This window comes from Thermothelomyces thermophilus, chromosome 3 (genome assembly GCF_000226095.1).
Source record: "Thermothelomyces thermophilus ATCC 42464 chromosome 3, complete sequence".
Taxonomy (NCBI): Eukaryota; Fungi; Ascomycota; class Sordariomycetes; order Sordariales; family Chaetomiaceae; genus Thermothelomyces; species Thermothelomyces thermophilus.
Genome location: NC_016474.1, coordinates 3,510,309 through 3,527,742, shown reverse-complemented (window position 1 = coordinate 3,527,742; position 17,434 = coordinate 3,510,309). Strand labels below are relative to the sequence as shown.

The window sequence follows — 17,434 nt, the reverse complement described above, 5'->3', positions numbered from 1 at the left end:
TGGTCCTAGGGTGCTGACGTCCCGTTTGACTAGTCTTCTTTAGGCCTAGATTTGTCGGAGGCTGACTTGGCCGTTTTGTCCGAGCTAGTGCCTATAGTTGATCCGGGTTCTGCCGGTAGAACTGTTCTAGTTTCTTAGGGTAGTTTAAGTTCTTAACTAGTTCTTATAAGTTATCTTCTAGTCTAAAATCAAGCTATTTAACTAGATATTATAGTTCCCTGTTAATAATATATAAATCTAGAATTTCTTCGACGTTCTATTCTTCTTCCTTATCTTCTACTTTAATATATGTAATAACCTTAGCGTTTTTCGGTACTGGTTCAAGGAGTAAAATATAAAAAATATCCGTCTATAGTTATATAGATAATAATAACAATAATCGGTAGTTAGATGTCGAAATTCGTTCTTTGATAATGAAGGGTCCGACCTTCTTAAAGTCTAGCTTCGCGCTTAGTCGTTTAGTTCGTAAGTTTCGTGCGATTAGGTAGACTTTGTCTCCCCTCTCTAGGTAAGGTCCCTTGAGCCTATATTTGTTGTAGTAGTTCTTTATTCTAGTCTTGACAAACTCGAGTTCCTTTTTAAGCTTTTCATATAATGTATACATTTGTTCTACTTTAACTGCTACTCTTGGTACTGTGACCTCTGGTCCTTGCCTAAGGTCTGCTTTATATCTATAGTTTACGAAGAATGGTGTAACTTTGGTCGTTTCTATCGGCGTCGTATTATAGGCGAGTTGTACTATTAGTAATAGCATGACCTAGTCGTCTTACTAGTAGTTGACATAAGAACGGAGATATTACTTAATAACTTGGTTTAATCGCTCTATTTGTCTATCGGTCTATAGGTAATATGCCGTTAATAGCTTGTTATTGATGCCTAATCGTTATATTAACGCTTGCTAGAACTTCGATACGAACTTAGTATCTCTGTCGGTAATTTATTCTTACAGCCAAGCATATACTAATATAACTTGCTAATAGATTATGTCTACTAGCTATTTAGCTATCTAGGACTCCTTGTAAGGAAAGAAGTATACCTACTTAGTTAGGCAATCTACTATAGTAAGAATACTATCGTAGATTACTCCTATGGCCGTGTCCTTAGATTCTGGCAGCTTTGTAATAAAGTCTATCGTAACTAAACTCTATAGTTTATTAGCTATTAGTAGTAGCTAAAGTAGCCTATACGGCTTATATCGTGCCGTTTTGCTTTAATTGCAAATGTCGTAGTTCCATATAACTTCCCTAACTCGTGCCATTAACTATAGAAAGTCATAATATTTCTTGACTTGTGCGGCAGTCTTCGTAACTCCTTTATATCCTCCAAGTTTCGACTTGTAGAGTTCTCGAATCATCCGTAGCTGTTGATCTTTATCGTAGATATACGCTTTGCCTTAGTACCAGAGTTTTCTATCTTTTTCTTCCACTCCATTAGGTATTACTAGTCTAGGTGCTGCTTAATACTATGCCTCGTTAATCCTTTCCTCTTAAAAGATTATATAGCATTCTAAGAACAAGTCGAGTAGATCATCTTCTATAGGTATCTACGTTTCGTAATATAGCGTTCTGTCTGTTCGTTCCTTGAACAACGGTAGTGTTATTCCTATTTATCCTTCTATGTGATCCGTTTGTCGGCTTAAGGTGTCTGCTTATATATTCTCTTTGCCCTTCTTATAGCGGATTTTAAAGTTAAATTCTACGAGGAATTCTACCTATCGTATTTGTCGTCCGTTAAGTTCTTTCGTTGTCGTAAAGTATTATAGGTTCTTGTGATCTATATATACTTGTACCGGTTTAATCGTACTACTAAGGTATAGTCGCTATTCCTTAAAAGCTTTAATAATCGTAAGTAGTTCCTTATTATAGATCGGATAATTAAGACGTGGTCTATTGAGCTTCTTCGAAAAGAAGGCTATAGGATATAGCTTCCCTTATCCGTCTCGTTATCCCAATTATCCTCTAATAGTGTAGTCTGAAGCGTCCATTTCTACCTCGAATAGCTTCTTAGGGTCTAGTAGTACTAGTACTAGATCTTTAGTAATGGTATTACAAATCTTTATAAATGCTTGCTTATATCGCTCTTCCTATTAGAATTTGGCATTCTTCTTAGTAAGTTTATACAAAGGTCGTATAATCGCTCTAAAGTTCCTAATGAACATTCGGTAGAAGTTTGTAAATCTGATGAAGCTTTGTACTTCTGTGACTAACGTCGGTTATAGCCAATTCTTAATAGCTTTAACCTTTGAAGGTTCTATCTGAATTTGTCCTAGGGATATTTCATATCTTAGAAATACCGTTTTCCTAACGTGGAATTTGCTCTTTTCCTTATTAACTGATAGTTTGTACGTGTATAGCGCGTCTAGCACTACTTTTATATACTTCTAGTATTTATCTATCGTCTTAGAGAAGATAAGTATATCGTCAAGATAATATATTATAAATTTGTCGAGAAAGGGTTAGATAGCTTGATTAATTAGGGCTTAGAACGTTGCTAGCGCGTTCGTAAGTCCGAATGGTATAATGAGGTACTCGTAGTGGCTATAGGGTATCCTAAAGGCCGTTTTCCACTCGTCGCCTTCTTTGATCCGTATATAGTTATAGGCTAATAGCAAGTCAAGATACGTAAAATATTAGGCTCCTGCTAACTAATCTCGGAACTATAAGATTAGCGGTAATAGGTATTGATTTTTCACGGTCTGTTTATTAAGTTACTAATAGTTAACGTATAACTATAGCTTTCTGTCTTTCTTAGGCATAAATAGGATTAGGTAGCCTGCTAGCGATATTAACAGGCGGATATGTCCTCTTCGAAGGTTCTCCTCTAAATATCGCTTAAGTTCTTTGTTCTATATCTAGCTTATATAGTAAATCTTGAAGAACTTTAGTTATACTCCTTCTTTAAGCTTAATCTCGTAATCCTATAGGCCGTATTCTAGTAATCCTTCTAGATACTTCGGTTTAAATGCTAGGTATCCTTCGTATTCCTTTAGTACTTTCCTAGTCTTGTCTTGTCTCTCGGTTTTCTAATAGTATACGAACTTGGTTCTGTCTATAGTAATACTAGCGATTTCTCCTATCTTAACCTACTACTCTAATTATAGTGCTCTACATTCGTTAACGGAGAGAATAGCTATCGGCGGTTTAGCTCGTTCTTCCTATCGCGATATCGATGTCGTTATGCCACCTCTTCTAGAGTCTGTAGTGGTCTGCCTGCCACTATCCGTCTCTTATAGTAGATCTATAGGATATGCTTTCCCCTAAGCATCGTCCGCTCGCGATCCTTACGTGCTTCCTATCTTACTAGTCAAATACGACTCCATTTAGGGTCGTAAGTAGCTACTATTCTTCTAGCTAATGTCTAGGTTATAATCTTTATACTATGGTAATCCTAATATTATATCTTTATCGTTACCTATATCTACGATACTAAATACGACTACTATAGTCTTCCCTACCATAGTAATATCGATTGGTTCGGTCTCTCTATATACCTATTACGTTAGAAATGGCCCTTTGACTATGCTATGCTTCCGCTTCATTCTCTAGAGTATCTGTAGCTAATTTACAAGTATTGGCAAAATTAGGTTTATCTCTGCTCTACTATCTACTAGTACGAGCATTTCGTACTGTTTCCATTGTACTATTATCTATAGTCGTTTATCTTGCCGCCATCGTCTAAAGATTACAGCGATTTCCCATGTTTTTGCTAGGAGGTCTCGATATAGTGGTCTCCTACGCCAGTCTCTCCTATATTATGCTACCACTCGCCACTACATAGGCGTTAATAGCTCTCGGGCCCCTCGAAGGGCCCTGACCCGTTTCCTAGGTCAGTGCTAACCTCTTTAGTTGTTTGGCTGATAGTAGCTTTATTAATTGTGCTCATTTCCGTGAGCCATTAGGTACTTACGGCTTCTTACTATTAGGTCTGTTTTACTTTTCGTCGTACGTGCTATAGCTTTATCTAAAGCTCCCGAATTCGTGATTTCTTTTCGTCCGCGTGATAGAGGCAATCGTTACTCTAGCACAAGTCTTATATGTCTCGTCCGGTTCCGTAGTGCCTAGGCTAGGCTTGTCTTGGAACTACCGTAATGCCTTTTAGATTGCGAGTTTCGATCTTCTAGAGCAATTCGGCCACTCTGTTTCCTACATTATAGACCTATTTCACAGGGTACAAGCCTCTGTCCTTATTTCCTTATTAAGTTGGCTAGTAATTGTTTTCGAATTTGTTATAGAAGTGATATTGGCATTTGTATGCTATATACTAGAACTAGGGCACTTGTATATATGCCTCGTATCGAGGGTATAGTCATATAGCGTTGCCTAGGAGGTATTAGAATTCTTTCCTAAATCCTTCTTACTATACGTAGGCTGTAAGTACTCTAATGCTAAGATAAGAGTGTTTCTTCTAGTAGCTTTCCCACGTATGCTCGTCTTTTCCATAGTTTACACATATAAACTAGTATTCTAGGTTCCGTACGTCATTACTAAGTTACTAATCGTCAAGGTACTCGGTATAGCTATCAGGCCTATTATATATCATAGGCTATTCTCCTTTAATAGCTTCTACAATATATCGGAGTTCCCTTATTTCGTCCTTCGTCTTATTACTCTACTAGGCAAGTCAAGTCAAGTGTCTATCCTATTCGTATAGTTCCATATTAAGTCGGAAAACTTCGTTATAGTATCATTCGATTTGTTCCTAGAGGAATAGAGCATTAGGTCTAGGTCTTTTAATTCCTTAGGTATCGGTTGTCTATAATCTATCCTACCTCTGTATAACTATGAAACCCTACTACCTCAAGGCTAGGAGAATCGAAATTGGCGGTATATACTCTCCTGCCGTGTCCTATTCGGCGAGACCTGTCTCTAGGTCCATAGTAACCAGTTCGGAGTATAGTGCTTGTTTGTCTTTACCGTTACCGTCATATCCGAGACTATCTATATCACTATCCTTGTCTTTATAGCTTGTAGTTACTACTTTGATAACGTCTTTAGTAGTTTTGTTAATAGCCGTAATTTTCTTTCTAGGGGCTAGTTTCTATTCTTTCTTTAGGCTCTGGTATTCTTGCTTATAGTGCCCCTTCTTTCTGTAGTTATAGTAGGTAATATTAGACTTATCTTTGGTTATCTTCTTCTAGTCCTGCTTCTATGCTATATCTATATCTATAGCTCTAAGGTACGTCCTATATAAGATACTAATATACGCTTACTTTTTTTTGTCGTTAGCCTTAACCGTAGTTCCGTTTATTTATCCTTGTTTTTATTACTCTCGTATATAGAGTCGATTATCGATCCTAATAGCCTATATAATATATTTGTCTAAAGTTTTAGGCCGATTATACTTATATAGCTCGTCCTTAACCTTTTCCTTTAAGCTATTATAAAATAATTACATTAACACCTCATTGTTAAGCTAAGACTTAAGTATATCCTATCTAAACTATATAGTATAGGAGGCTACTAACTTAGTCTGTTAGAGATTAATAAGTCTTTCTTATATATAAATCTTCTTGTCTTTGTCGCTAAAAACCTTCTAAAGCTTTTCTTTAAAACGATTATAAGATTGGAAGACTGCCTATATAAACACGTCTCGGTCGTCTTCGTCTTCTTCTATAAGATAGTCGTTCTATATAAGCTCGAACTATCTAAGTGCCTTACCCTCTAGTCTTATAGCTATATAGAGGACTTTAGCTTTATTGTCTAGAAACTTATCGTCATTAAGCCAGAAGTAGGATCAGAGGTTTATTAGGAATCCTACGAGATCCTCCTTGGTTCCTCTATATTTACTAGGTAGTTTGATCTTAATATGCTTCGCTTTAGCGCCCTTAAGTGCCTCGATTTTAGCGTAGGCCTCGTTAACTAACTTCTATAAGTACTTTTTATAGTTCTCGAGTTCCTTGATTCGAGCTTAAGCAGCCTTGTCTCTCTAGTCTAACTTCTAGATCCGCTGCTAGAGTTGACCAAGCTGAGCGAGCAGCTGTTCGGCCGTAACGTTAGTAGCTATATCGATGTCGAGGTCGAAGTCACCTCTGTTCTAAACTATGATAGAACAAAGGGAGTAGTAATAATATATGACGAACCTAACTTAGACTTCTTCTAAAAGGGTCTAGATAGAGGTAGGTTAAGCGTGACAAGTAGGCAGGTTGTCTAAGGGATTTAGTAAAGCTAAAGGGTTTATAATAACACTTAGAGTTATCTCTTATAATAATTAACAATACTTAGTATAAGTACTATAATTGTAATTATTACTACTAGTAAACTCTTAGAGTCTACTATAACGAGTAACTATTTATATATATACTCCTAGGATTACTAGTAGTCGTGGTGATTATTTATACTAACTTACCTAGCTTATATCGTAAGCTAGTGATCCTCTATTAGGATCATTTCTTGCTAAGCGTGATCCTATCCTGATTAGTCTATCATTCCTTTGGCTTAATTAGCCTGTTCGTGCCAGTGGCTTAGGCGGTATCTGCATATATATTTCTATAACATGGATCCGTAGGATATGCCTTTCCTTAAGCATTATCTGCTCATGATCCTTGCGTGCTCCCTATCTTACTAGTCAAATATAACTTCATTTAGGGTTATAGGTAGCTACCATTCTTCTAGCTAATGTCTAGGTCGTAATCTTTATACTATAGTAACCCTAATATTATATCTTTGTCGTTGCCTATATCTATAATGCTAAATACGACTGCTATAGTCTTCCCTACTATAGTAATATTAATTAGTTTGGTCTCTCTATATACCTATTACATCGGAAATAGCCCTTTGACTATGCTATGCTTCCGCTTTATTCTCTAGGGTATCTATAGCTAATTTACAAGTGTCGGCAAAATTAGGTTTATCTCTGCTCTACTATCTACTAGTACGAGTATTTTGTACTGTTTTTACTATGCTATTATCTATAATCGCTTATCTTGCCGCCGTCGTCTAAAGATTGCGGCGATTTCCTATGTTTCTGCCGGAGGTCTCGATATAGTAGTCTCTTACGCCAGTTCCTCCTATACTACGCTACTACCCGCTGCTACATAGGCGTTAATAGCTTCCGGGCCCCTTAAAGGGCCCTAACCTATTTCCTAGGTTAGTACTAACCTCTTTAGTTGTTCGGCTAATAGCGGCTTTATCGATCGTGCTTATTTCTATAAGCTATTAAGTGCTTACGGCTTCTTACTATTAGGTCTGTTCTACTTTCTGTCGTATGTACTATAGCTTCGTCTAAAGCTCCCAAATTCGCAATTTCTTTTCATCCGTATAATAGAGGTAATCGTTACTCTAGCATAAGTCCTATATATCTCGTCTGGTTCTGTAGTGCCTAGGCTAGGCTCATCTTAGAACTATCGTAATGCCTTCTAAATCGTAGGCTTTGATCTTCTAGAGCAATTTAGCTACTTTGTTTCCTATATTGTAGACCTATTCCACAGGGTATAAGCTTCTATCCTTATTTCCTTATTAGGTCGGCTAGTGATTGTTTTTGAATTTGTTATAGAAGTAATATTAGCATTTATATACTATATACTAGAACTAAGGCACTTACGCATGTGCCTTATATCGAAGGTACAGTCACGTAGCATCGCCTAGGAGGTATTAGAATTCTTTCCCAAATCCTTCCTATTATATATAGACCGTAAATACTCTAGTACTAACATAGGAGTATTTTTTCTAGTAGCTTTCTTACGTACGTTTGTCCTTTCTATGGTTTATATATATAAACTAGTATTCTAGGTTCTGTATATTATTACTAAGTTATTAGCCATTAAGATACTTAGCGTAGCTATTAGGCCTATTATATGTCATAGGCTATTCTCCTTTAATAATTTCTACGATATGTTAAAGTTCCCTCATTTCATCTCTCATTTTATTACTCTACTAAGCAAGTCGAATTAAGCGTCTATCCTATTCGCGTAGTTCCATGTTAAGTTAGAAAACTTCGTTATAGTACTATTCAATTCGTTCCTAAAGGAATAAAACATTAGGTCTAGGTCTTTCGATTCCTTAGGTATCTATTGTCTATAATCTATCCCTCCTTTATATAACTGTAAAACCTTACTGCCTTAAGGCTAGGAGAATCAAAACTGGCGGTGCATATTCTCCTACCATGTCCTATTTGGCAAGACCTATCTCTGGATCTATAGTGACTAGTTCGGAGTACGGTGCTTGTTCGTCTTTACCGTTACCGTCGTGTCTAAGATTGTCTGTGTCATTGCCCTTGTCTTTGTAGCTTGTAGCCGCTACTTTGATAATATCCTTAGTGGTTTTGTCGATAGCCGTAATTTCCTTTCTAGGGACTGTCTTCTACTCTTTCTTTAGGCTTTGATATTCTTACTTATAGTGCTCTTTCTTTCTGTAGTTATAGTAGGTAATATTAGACTTGTCTTTAGATGTCTTCTTCTAGTCTTGCTTTTATGCTATATCTATATCTATAGCTCTAGGGTACGTCCTATATAAGGTACTAATATATGTTTACTTTTTCTTGTCGTTAGCCTTAACTATGGTTTCGTTTATTTGACCTTGTTTCTATTGCTCTTATATATAGAGTTAATTATCGATTTTGATAGCCTATATAATATATTTGTCTAGAGTCTTAGGCCGATTATACTTATATAGCTTATCCTTAACCTTTTCCTTTAAGCTATTATAGAATAATTATATCAACGCCTTATCGTTAAGCTAAGACTTAAGTATATCCTATCTAAACTATATAGTATAGGAGGTTACTAACTTAGTCTATTAGAGATTAGCAAGTCTTTCTTATATATAAATCTTCTTATCTTTATCGCTAAAAACTTTCTAAAGCTCTTTTTCGAAACGGTTATAAGATTAGAAGACTGCTTATATAAATACGTCTTAGTCGTCTTTGTCTTCCTTAGTAAGATAGTCATTCTATATAGGCTTAAACTATCTAAGTACCTTACCCTCTAGTCTTATAGCTATATAGAGGACTTTGGCTTTGTTATCTAGAAACTTGTTATCATTAAGCTAGAAGTAAAATCAGAGGTTTATTAGGAACCTTATAAGATCTTCCTTAGTTCCTCTATATTTACTAGGTAGTTTGATCTTAATACGCTTTACTTTAGCGCCCTTAAGTACTTCGATTTTAGCGTAGGCCTTGTTAACTAACTTCTATAAGTACTTTTTACGGTTCTCGAGTTCCTTAATTCGAGCTTAAGTAGCCTTATCTCTCTAGTCTAACTCCTAGATCCACTGCTAGAGTTAACTAAGCTAAGCAAGCAGCTATTCGGCTATAACGTTAGTAGCTATATCGATGTTAAGGTCAAAGTTACCTCTATTCTGAACCATGATAGAACAAAGGGAGTAGTAATAATATATAATAAACCTAACTTAGACTTCTTCTAAAAGGGTTTAGACAAAGGTAGGTTAAGCGTGACAAGTAGGCAGGTCGTCTAAGGGATTTAGTAAAGCTAAAGAGTTTATAATAACACTTAGAGTTATCTCTTATAATAATTAGTAATACTTAGTATAAGTACTATAATTGTAATTATTACTACTAGTAAACTCTTAGAGTCTACTATAACAAGTGACTATTTATATATATACTCCTAGGATTACTAGCGGTCGTGGTGATCCTCTGTACTAGCTCACCTGGCTCACGTCGTGAGCTAGTGATCCTCTGCTAGGATCATTTCTTGCCAAGTGTGATCCTGTCCTGATTGGTCCGTCATTCTTTCGGCTTGATTGGCCCGTTTGTGTCGGTGGCCCAGGCGGCAGCTGCATGCATATTTCCGTGACACCTTTTCGGCCACACACCTAATTCGGCTATTTAATTCACAAGCAAAAATATGACAAACAGCAGTATAATAACTCGACCAATTCTAGCTCTAGCAGTACCAAATCTATTACATTCAAACCAGAATAATCCAGAGATACTAATTATCCCATTTATTACCCTCCCTTCCCCCTATATCACCCTAAAAGACTACCCCTTCTTTAAGCCCCCTATAATATAGCGCTTATATCTAGTAAAATATAGAAGGTTTCAAGGTCTCGATATCGGTCTTCGTCCTAGCAGTACGGTGACGGCTCGGGGGGATTTTTCTTATTAGTGATTGTGATCGTGATGTCGAAAGGAGTCGAAGAGTAGTGTTTGGAAGAAAATTAAGAACGTTAGGTTGCTCTGGTGGATGTTCTAATTTGATGAAATTTGCTGGAAATGAGCCTGGCCGAATCGGGTATGTGGCTGAGCAGGGTATGGATGACGTTAGTCGTCCGGTTCTTGCACCCGCAAAGGTAGCGAGCGGCTCGGCGCCTCCACCCGAGACCCTTTTGGCGGGACAAGGGCCCTGGCCCACGGGGATTTGCTGCCACGTCGCGATTGGATGAATCTAGAAACGAAGATGCCAGCACTGGTGGATAACATCATCATACATCCGATAACTACGCAGTACACGAGAAACTGTCTCCGCCCTGCTCCAAGGCCTGGCAGGCCTGGAAGGCCTGGATCGACAGGACGGAGCTGCCGATGGGGGATGGGGGATGGTCCTGCTGCTTGTCATTGCAGGAGCGAAGACCGCGGAGAAGTCAATAAACGAAAGGAACGAATTGCACCTGCACGTGGTTAAAGAGCAAACCAAACGATAGGCCTTCCTCCATCCACCCGACAAAGAGCATCGCCGGTGCACTGAATTGAAACCGCCAAAACGGCCCTTACCCGACTTCTGCCCTGCCCGCTTGCGCATGCAATCGTTGTGCCAGCCGCGGTGTTGTTTGCTATTTGGCTGCGCTGTGGCTCCCGCGAGTCAGCGTTGTCACTTAACTTCTTTTTTTTCTTTTCTTTTCTTCTTCGCAACAACGGCTCTCGATCATTATTTTCAAACAAAAAAGCTGCTTTGAACAATCACGGTTGCATTGGCCGAGAGACATGTTCGCGTGACATCGCTACCGCACACATTTCGCCGATTCGTGTATGTATGCCACACCGTTCTTCCCCCCCGCATCGAAACTCACAGAAGGGCCCAGGAAGTGGAGTTATCAACCGCACCGCACCGCACCGCACCGTGCCCTCGAGTCCTCCGGCGATTGCGTCCTGCACCCGGCGCGCAACTGCGAACAGTACACTGGTGTACTTGCGGCAAGCCGACTGGCGTTCAACCGCCTTGCCACCGATCGTCATGTCCAAGGCAATGGCGACGACGGCTCCGGCCTTGAAGGTCAAGAAACGATCGAGTCGGGCAGCCATGGCCGTATCCGGGTCCGAGAGTTCCGATTCCATTGCCAGCCCTCCGACCACAATCCCGAGCTCTCCGGCCAGCGCCGACAGCGAGCACCGGCCATTTTCCATCCGCTCTCTCAAGAGCCGCCCATGGCACTCCTTCGCCTCCAAGGACCGGGACGGGACTCCTGATGGGGGCCACAGCTTCCGTACACACGCCCGGAGGCTCTCCAAGTCGCGGCCGTTGTCCTCTTCGTCGCGCTTGGAACCTCCCAGTCGCCGGAGCTCGACCGTCTCGGACGACCACGCCCGCCTGTCGCTCTCAACCACCGATAGCCTCAGCCTGAGCTTCGCCAACGCCAGCTTGGCCGCTTCGTCCGTCGACTGGGGGGCGCAGCATGTCGAGGGATCCGCCCCGCTCGAGCACGACGCGCTGCTGCTGAAGACCAAGGCCCCATATCTCGTCGTCACCTCGGAGTACCTGGTCAAGACCAAGAGCCGCGCCGACGCCGTCGCCCTCCTCCCGGGATTGTCGACCGAGGGACAGAAGCGTGGGCACGGCGGCTCAGCACCCGAGCCGCTTCTCGTCATCCCGGTAGACGCAATCGTGTCCGTGTTCGCGGCCGAGACCACACGCCCATCGTTCGGGATCGAAGTCTGGTGGAGGAGCCAGCCGGCCGGCTACGCCTCATGCCGGTCCGAGTTCTTCTTCGCGACTCCCGCCCAGCGGAACGAGCTGATGCACCACATCACCCGGGCGATGCGGGCCGGTCAGCAAGACCAAGATGGCCGTGTTCGTTGTTCCCCGGACGTCAGGGCCCTGCTCGAAAGGCTGAACGAGGCCGAGGAGCCAAGGTTCCAACACCGCAGGCCCGACATCATACCCGTCGTCCTGCGTGGATTCACAAGGAAGGAGTACATGCCCAAGCTCGAGGATGCATCCAAAAAGCCCCAGGAAGCCCCCGCCTTTTACCTCGTGGTCGGCACCTACCTTTGTCACCTTGCCGAGATTCTGAAATCGAAGGCCGGAGACCCCGTGTGCCGTCACAAGTCGTTCGGCCTCGTCACCCTCGAGTGCCTCAGGGGAGACTGGGTCGTCCATGAAGAGCGGTTCAATATCACTTTCCGGTAAGGCTGATATGCTTGGCGGAGAAACCCGCGAGTCTCGGGGGGAGCACGGGCTGACTGACAATCCCAGCGATCCCTTCCAACCTCCCGTCACTCTCGAGCTCGCCAGCCGGTACTACCGAGAAGTCATTCGCGTCCTCGGCATGGCAGATCGCTTCCTCAAGCCGGCATGGCCGCAGCTATGGCAGACCATGGAGGTATTCCGCGTATCGGGACTGAAAGAGCCGCAGTATCTCGTGCCCAAGGAAGACTTTGGAAGCTTCAAGCGGACCCTGGATGCGTACCTAGCTGCCTACCGCTGCCAAGACGTGAACTGGGAGATCAACTGGAAGACGCGGTTCGCCCCCGAGTTCCGGCTGCTGCCCGGGAAGCGCGGGCCATATTCCCCCTTGCAGCTTCTGGCGGTCCTGCGAGCGCTGCGCTATAACGACTACTTCACGTCCTTCTCGTTCCGGGATGTTGACCTGGCCGTGCTGTATGGGCTTCAAGACAACGCTTTCAGCAAGGCCAACGTTGCCTACCTGAGCCGCACCTGTAAGTGCAACTCCGTTTGGGTCGAGTTTCGGGAAGAACCTCGTTGATGTGCTGACCAAACAACCCCCCCCCCTTTTTTTTTTTTTTTTTTTTAGGCGTGGCTCTTGGTCCCGACGAGATCGAGATGCTCAAGGTCAGCCCGGTGCTGCATCAAGAGTTCCATGCGCTCGCTTTCTGTTCCGAGACCATCCGGCAAATGGACCTTGGCAACTGCAGCAAGTCGTTTCACGCACAGGTGGCGCAGCATAGGAACCAAGTGCCCAGTCTCCAGTTCCTCACGCCAATTCTGCGCCTCCTGAGGTCTGGCATCACAAAGTGCAATCGCTTGATTGTCAACGGGAACACCCTGCCTCAATTTGACGTGGATGACCTCGGTAAGCGACACCACCTGCTCCTGGCGCTTTGTCGGTTGATCACCACTGACCCTGTCCAAGCCGAGACCATGAAGTGCGGAGCGATTCAAGCGCTGGACGTGTCCTACTGTGGCCTTGACGACGCCAGCTTGCGGGAGATGATCGTGGAACCCCTCTCGCATTACCCTGGGCTGCTGCAGTCTCTGTCAGTCTCCGGAAATCCCGGGCGTCTCCCGGCGCACATCTTGCCAGGGCTGTTCCGATACCTCACCGATATTAGGGAATTGAACCTCAGTGGCAGTATCCAGGCTGAGAGCCACACTGAAGGCTCCCTGCTTCCCTTTGCCGCCCTCGAGGGCATGGAGAACCTGGAGGAGCTCAATGTGTCGGGTTACAAGGTTAGTTCCTTTTTTTCTTTCCCACTCTACCGGAATTGCTTAATTATGTGCGTGACTAAACCCATCCAAGCTCGATCCTGCAACGTTCCAGGACCTGGAGAGGTTCTTGGAGTACCGAAGCTGGAGGATCGACCAAGGCCAGCCTCTGAGGTTTCACAAGCTCGTCCTCAACCATTGCGGAGTCACTGGTAGCCAAGCGGCGCAGTTGTTCCGGGCCATTGGCGAGAACCGGGGCATGCACCTCTCACTTAACGGCAACCCCATCGAGGACGGCATCGAGGACCTAGCGGCCGCCATATCGGCCAACCAGGGCCCCACCGGCCTCTACATGGAGATGATCGAGTTCAAGGAGGAAGCCCACTACCTGGCCCTCCTCAAGGCCCTTACCGTCACGCGCCACCTAACCCTCCTCAGCCTCGCGGGAACCGCCCCCTCCCTGTCTTCTCCCGGGCCCTGCAGCGACGAGCTCGTGGCGACGCTCCACGACCTCCTTGCCCGCAATACGTCCATCCAATTCCTCGACCTATCCGGCTTCTCGGGCAAGCTGGACGACGGCCAGCTCCCACGCGGCGCCGGGCGCGCCCTGGCCGGGCTGGCCGCCAACACCGCCCTCACGCACCTGCGGATCCGCAACCAGAACCTGCACGACGACGCCGGGTTGCTGGGCCGCGCTCTGGCGGCGAACGCAACCCTGCGCGCCCTCGACTGCCGCGGCAACAACTTCAACCTGACCAGCCTGCGCTTCCTGGTCGACTCGATCGCCGGCGCCGACCGGTCCGCCCTCGTCGAGTTCCCGCTGCCCGCCGACGAGCGCGCCGCCATCTGGCGCAACGTCCTGCGCGGCCTGCAGCGCACGCCCACGAGCGTCCCCCTGCCGGCCGTGGGCGCCGCGACCGCCGCGGGCGCGGGCAACCCGGGCTCCAATGCGATCCGCGACCTGCTGAGGGAGGAGGAGGCCTTGCTGCGAGACGTGCTGGAAGGCTTGTTTGCCACACTGGAGAACAAGCTGAAGGAGAACCGGGCGAGGTTGTTGGGGGATGCGGTGCGCTTGGGCAGGGACCGGGGAGGGGGAGAAGGAGACGGCGCAGACTCGCAGCAGCGGGAGTACTCGTATCGGCACCGGCACCGGCACCGGCACCAGCGGAGCGGGAGCAGCGGCGGCGCCGGGCTCCTCGCGATGGATGGCGGGGACGACGCCTGGCCGTCCGTCGGCGAGATCGGCGGTCTCGGGCTGGACCTCGGGCTCGACGTTGGCATGTGGGCCCCGGACACGTCCCCGAGCACTGGCTCCGAACCCGGTGGCGGCCACGGCAGCAACGGCGAGGCTGGACCACCGCCGCAGACGACGACGGCGCAGTTCGAGGCAGTGGAGACAGTGGAGAGTGCGGCACCGCCCTCTGGCCCTCACGGGTACCAGCAGCACGGCGGCGGCGCCGCGGCGAGTTACCATGAGGGCGGTATCGCGGGAGGCATGGACAGCCCAACCGAGACGCTGGATCCTGTTTCGGAGGCCGAGACGCCCGCGGAAGGACAGGCGCCGCCTGGTCAGCACTCGATCCGGGTATTGGTTCGGGAGGCCGAGGAGGACAGGCTGCCGGGTGACGAGGACGGGGACGGCGATGAGCTGTTCCGAAAGATGGTGGATGACTTCCGAAGGGCCGGATTTGAGGTCTAGTGTGCCATTGTGCACGCCATTGCCACGGATATACAGAGGGTTATCTGCAGAAAGCGGGTTGTAAATACCTCTCTCTCTTGTCTTGTGTGAGTTGTACGATGATCGTGTATAATTAGGAGGATGGGATTGGGCTGGGAAAAGTGTTGGCGTTTTTCTTAAGGGATGCATCAAGTCTCGAGATACCCATAGATGATAGCAATGCTTTTAAGGTAATAATAATCCATGTAAACAAATATCATCCCCGCAACATATATGCTAGCGGCTCTCTCTGCCTAGAGTGACAGTGTGACGGGACCGTCATGACATGCTTGTTCATTGCGAACCATTTTATAATTAATGTATATACATGATTAGTCTTCGGGTTCTCTCCCTTGGAGATGGGCCGAACTGCCCTGTTACCGAACGTCAAGAAGGAAGTTCCTTCCATCGGCCTGGTTGTTTACGATGCGATATCAGTTGTGATGGCTTTCCCCTTGACGGCGAGTCCGCCGTCAGGCCCCTCGATCCACACGTCCCAACCTAGCTCACCGGCGGCCGACTTGGTCCTGCGCAGGCACACCGTCATCTGCTCGTCCACGTAGAGCGGGGCGATGTTCCGGTAGCTGAGCGACTTGACGTAGCCGGGCCGCGGCTGCCCGTGCGCTCCCGTCCGGGGCCACGGCGACAGCTTGGCCAGGCAGGCCCGCAGGGCGGAGAGCATGAGGACGAGCGAGAGCGGGCCGTGGACGAGCAGGCCCTTGTACCCTTCGCGGTTCCGGGCGTACCCCGGGTCGAGATGGATGGAGTGGGCGTTGTAGGTGAGCGCGCTGAAGTGGAAGAGCAGCGTCGCGTCGGGCTTCAGCGAGAAGGTGAACTCTGGCGCGGCGGAGGCTTTATATATATATATTTTTTTTCCCAAAAGGATTGGGGGTTCCCCATTAGCGAAAAGGCTAACACGGCACGAACGACAACACCAGCAGGGGCAGGGGCAGTCCAAGAAAAAAAAAAAAAGCATGTCTCTATTCCCCCATTTCATGGCCTCGGAGGGGAAGACCAGAAGGCATAAAGAGAGGAAAAGAAAAAGGTAAAAAAAAAGAAAAAACATAATTGGGTAAAACACACCTTTCAGGATTCTCCGCGCAACCGCCGCCTCCCCGGCCCGGCTATCCCTCCCACGCATAAAGACCAACCGGCGGATCTCCTCCACCGGCGCGGTCCCGCTCCGGAGCATCTCGGCACACTCTTCCTCCCCGGCGCCGTAGAGCCGGCGGACGTCGACAAAGACCTTTTCCTGCCCTGTGCCGGAGTCGGTCCCGGTCCCGGTAGCGCCGGCGTGGCCGCGCTTGAGGACGGGGGCGCCGACGGTCTCGACGCAGAGGGCGCGGCGGCCGTCGGTGCGCATGGCGCGGTCCCAGCCCTCGCGGAAGACGACCTCGCCGCCGGCCCACATGCGGCGCACAAAGGGCGCGCCGGGGCAGTGGTCCGGGTCGGTGCCGTCGGGGAGCAGGCGGGAGGGGGGCAGCTGGAGGGGGAAGTAGACGAGGTGGTGGCCCTGCGGGAGTGTCAGGTCCTCCTCGTCCTTCTCCTCCGCTCTCGCGGCGTCGGCGCCGCCGACTTTTGGTGATGACGGTGGCGATGACGGTGACGGCAGGGGAAAGAGGGGTCTGGAGAGCTGGTCGGCCGGAAAGAGGGCCGGGACGTGGTCTGCCAGGGAGAGGGTGAGGAGATGGGAGTGCGTGGGGGAGAGGACGTCGGGGATAAGAGTCGGTGGTCGCGAGGTCAGCTTTTGGCGAGCCGACTGGAGGTATGCCTCCAAGTCAAATGGCGCGGATGCAGAAGAAGAAGAAGAAGACGATGTTGATAATGATATTGATGATGATGATGATGATGAGAAGAAGAAAGCGCGGCTGAAGATGGGCCGAAGGTACCCAAGATTCGAGGGTCGGTGCCGTCGAAGGGGCGCGCTGAGCATTGAGGCACGCATCATTGCATCGTTTAGTGAGTATGAGTAGTTATGAGTATGAGACGAGATAAATTCCTTGGCGACGCGGCCGACAAGGTCTTTTAGAATCAATCGAGCCCTGCGCTTTATGTGCATGCACATAAATAGGTAACTATTAGTACATGAGATCGTCGGTTGTCGTGGACCGAGGATAAGGCGTTCAAGAGGAAAGAAGGGTTAGGGTTATCTTCCT

General features: G+C 46.7%; 2 protein-coding genes across 2 annotated transcripts; one reads left to right on the top strand and one right to left on the bottom strand.

The window, feature by feature from the left end:
• Positions 1-10,888: 10,888 nt before the first annotated feature.
• On the top strand, positions 10,889-15,602 carry MYCTH_2305106 (uncharacterized protein). The gene is made up of 6 exons (XM_003663269.1): positions 10,889-10,924; positions 10,980-12,300; positions 12,371-12,834; positions 12,930-13,208; positions 13,269-13,585; positions 13,656-15,602. Exons 2-6 carry the CDS (start codon positions 11,198-11,200, stop codon positions 15,258-15,260), a joined length of 3,768 nt encoding a protein of 1,255 aa, XP_003663317.1. The 5' UTR covers positions 10,889-10,924; positions 10,980-11,197; the 3' UTR covers positions 15,261-15,602.
• Positions 15,603-15,699: 97 nt separating this feature from the next.
• On the bottom strand, positions 15,700-17,223 carry MYCTH_2061596 (uncharacterized protein; the record flags this gene model as incomplete). The annotated part of the gene is made up of 3 exons (XM_003663268.1): positions 15,700-16,130; positions 16,362-16,821; positions 16,855-17,223. 3 exons carry the CDS (start codon positions 17,221-17,223, stop codon positions 15,700-15,702), a joined length of 1,260 nt encoding a protein of 419 aa, XP_003663316.1.
• Positions 17,224-17,434: the final 211 nt, after the last annotated feature.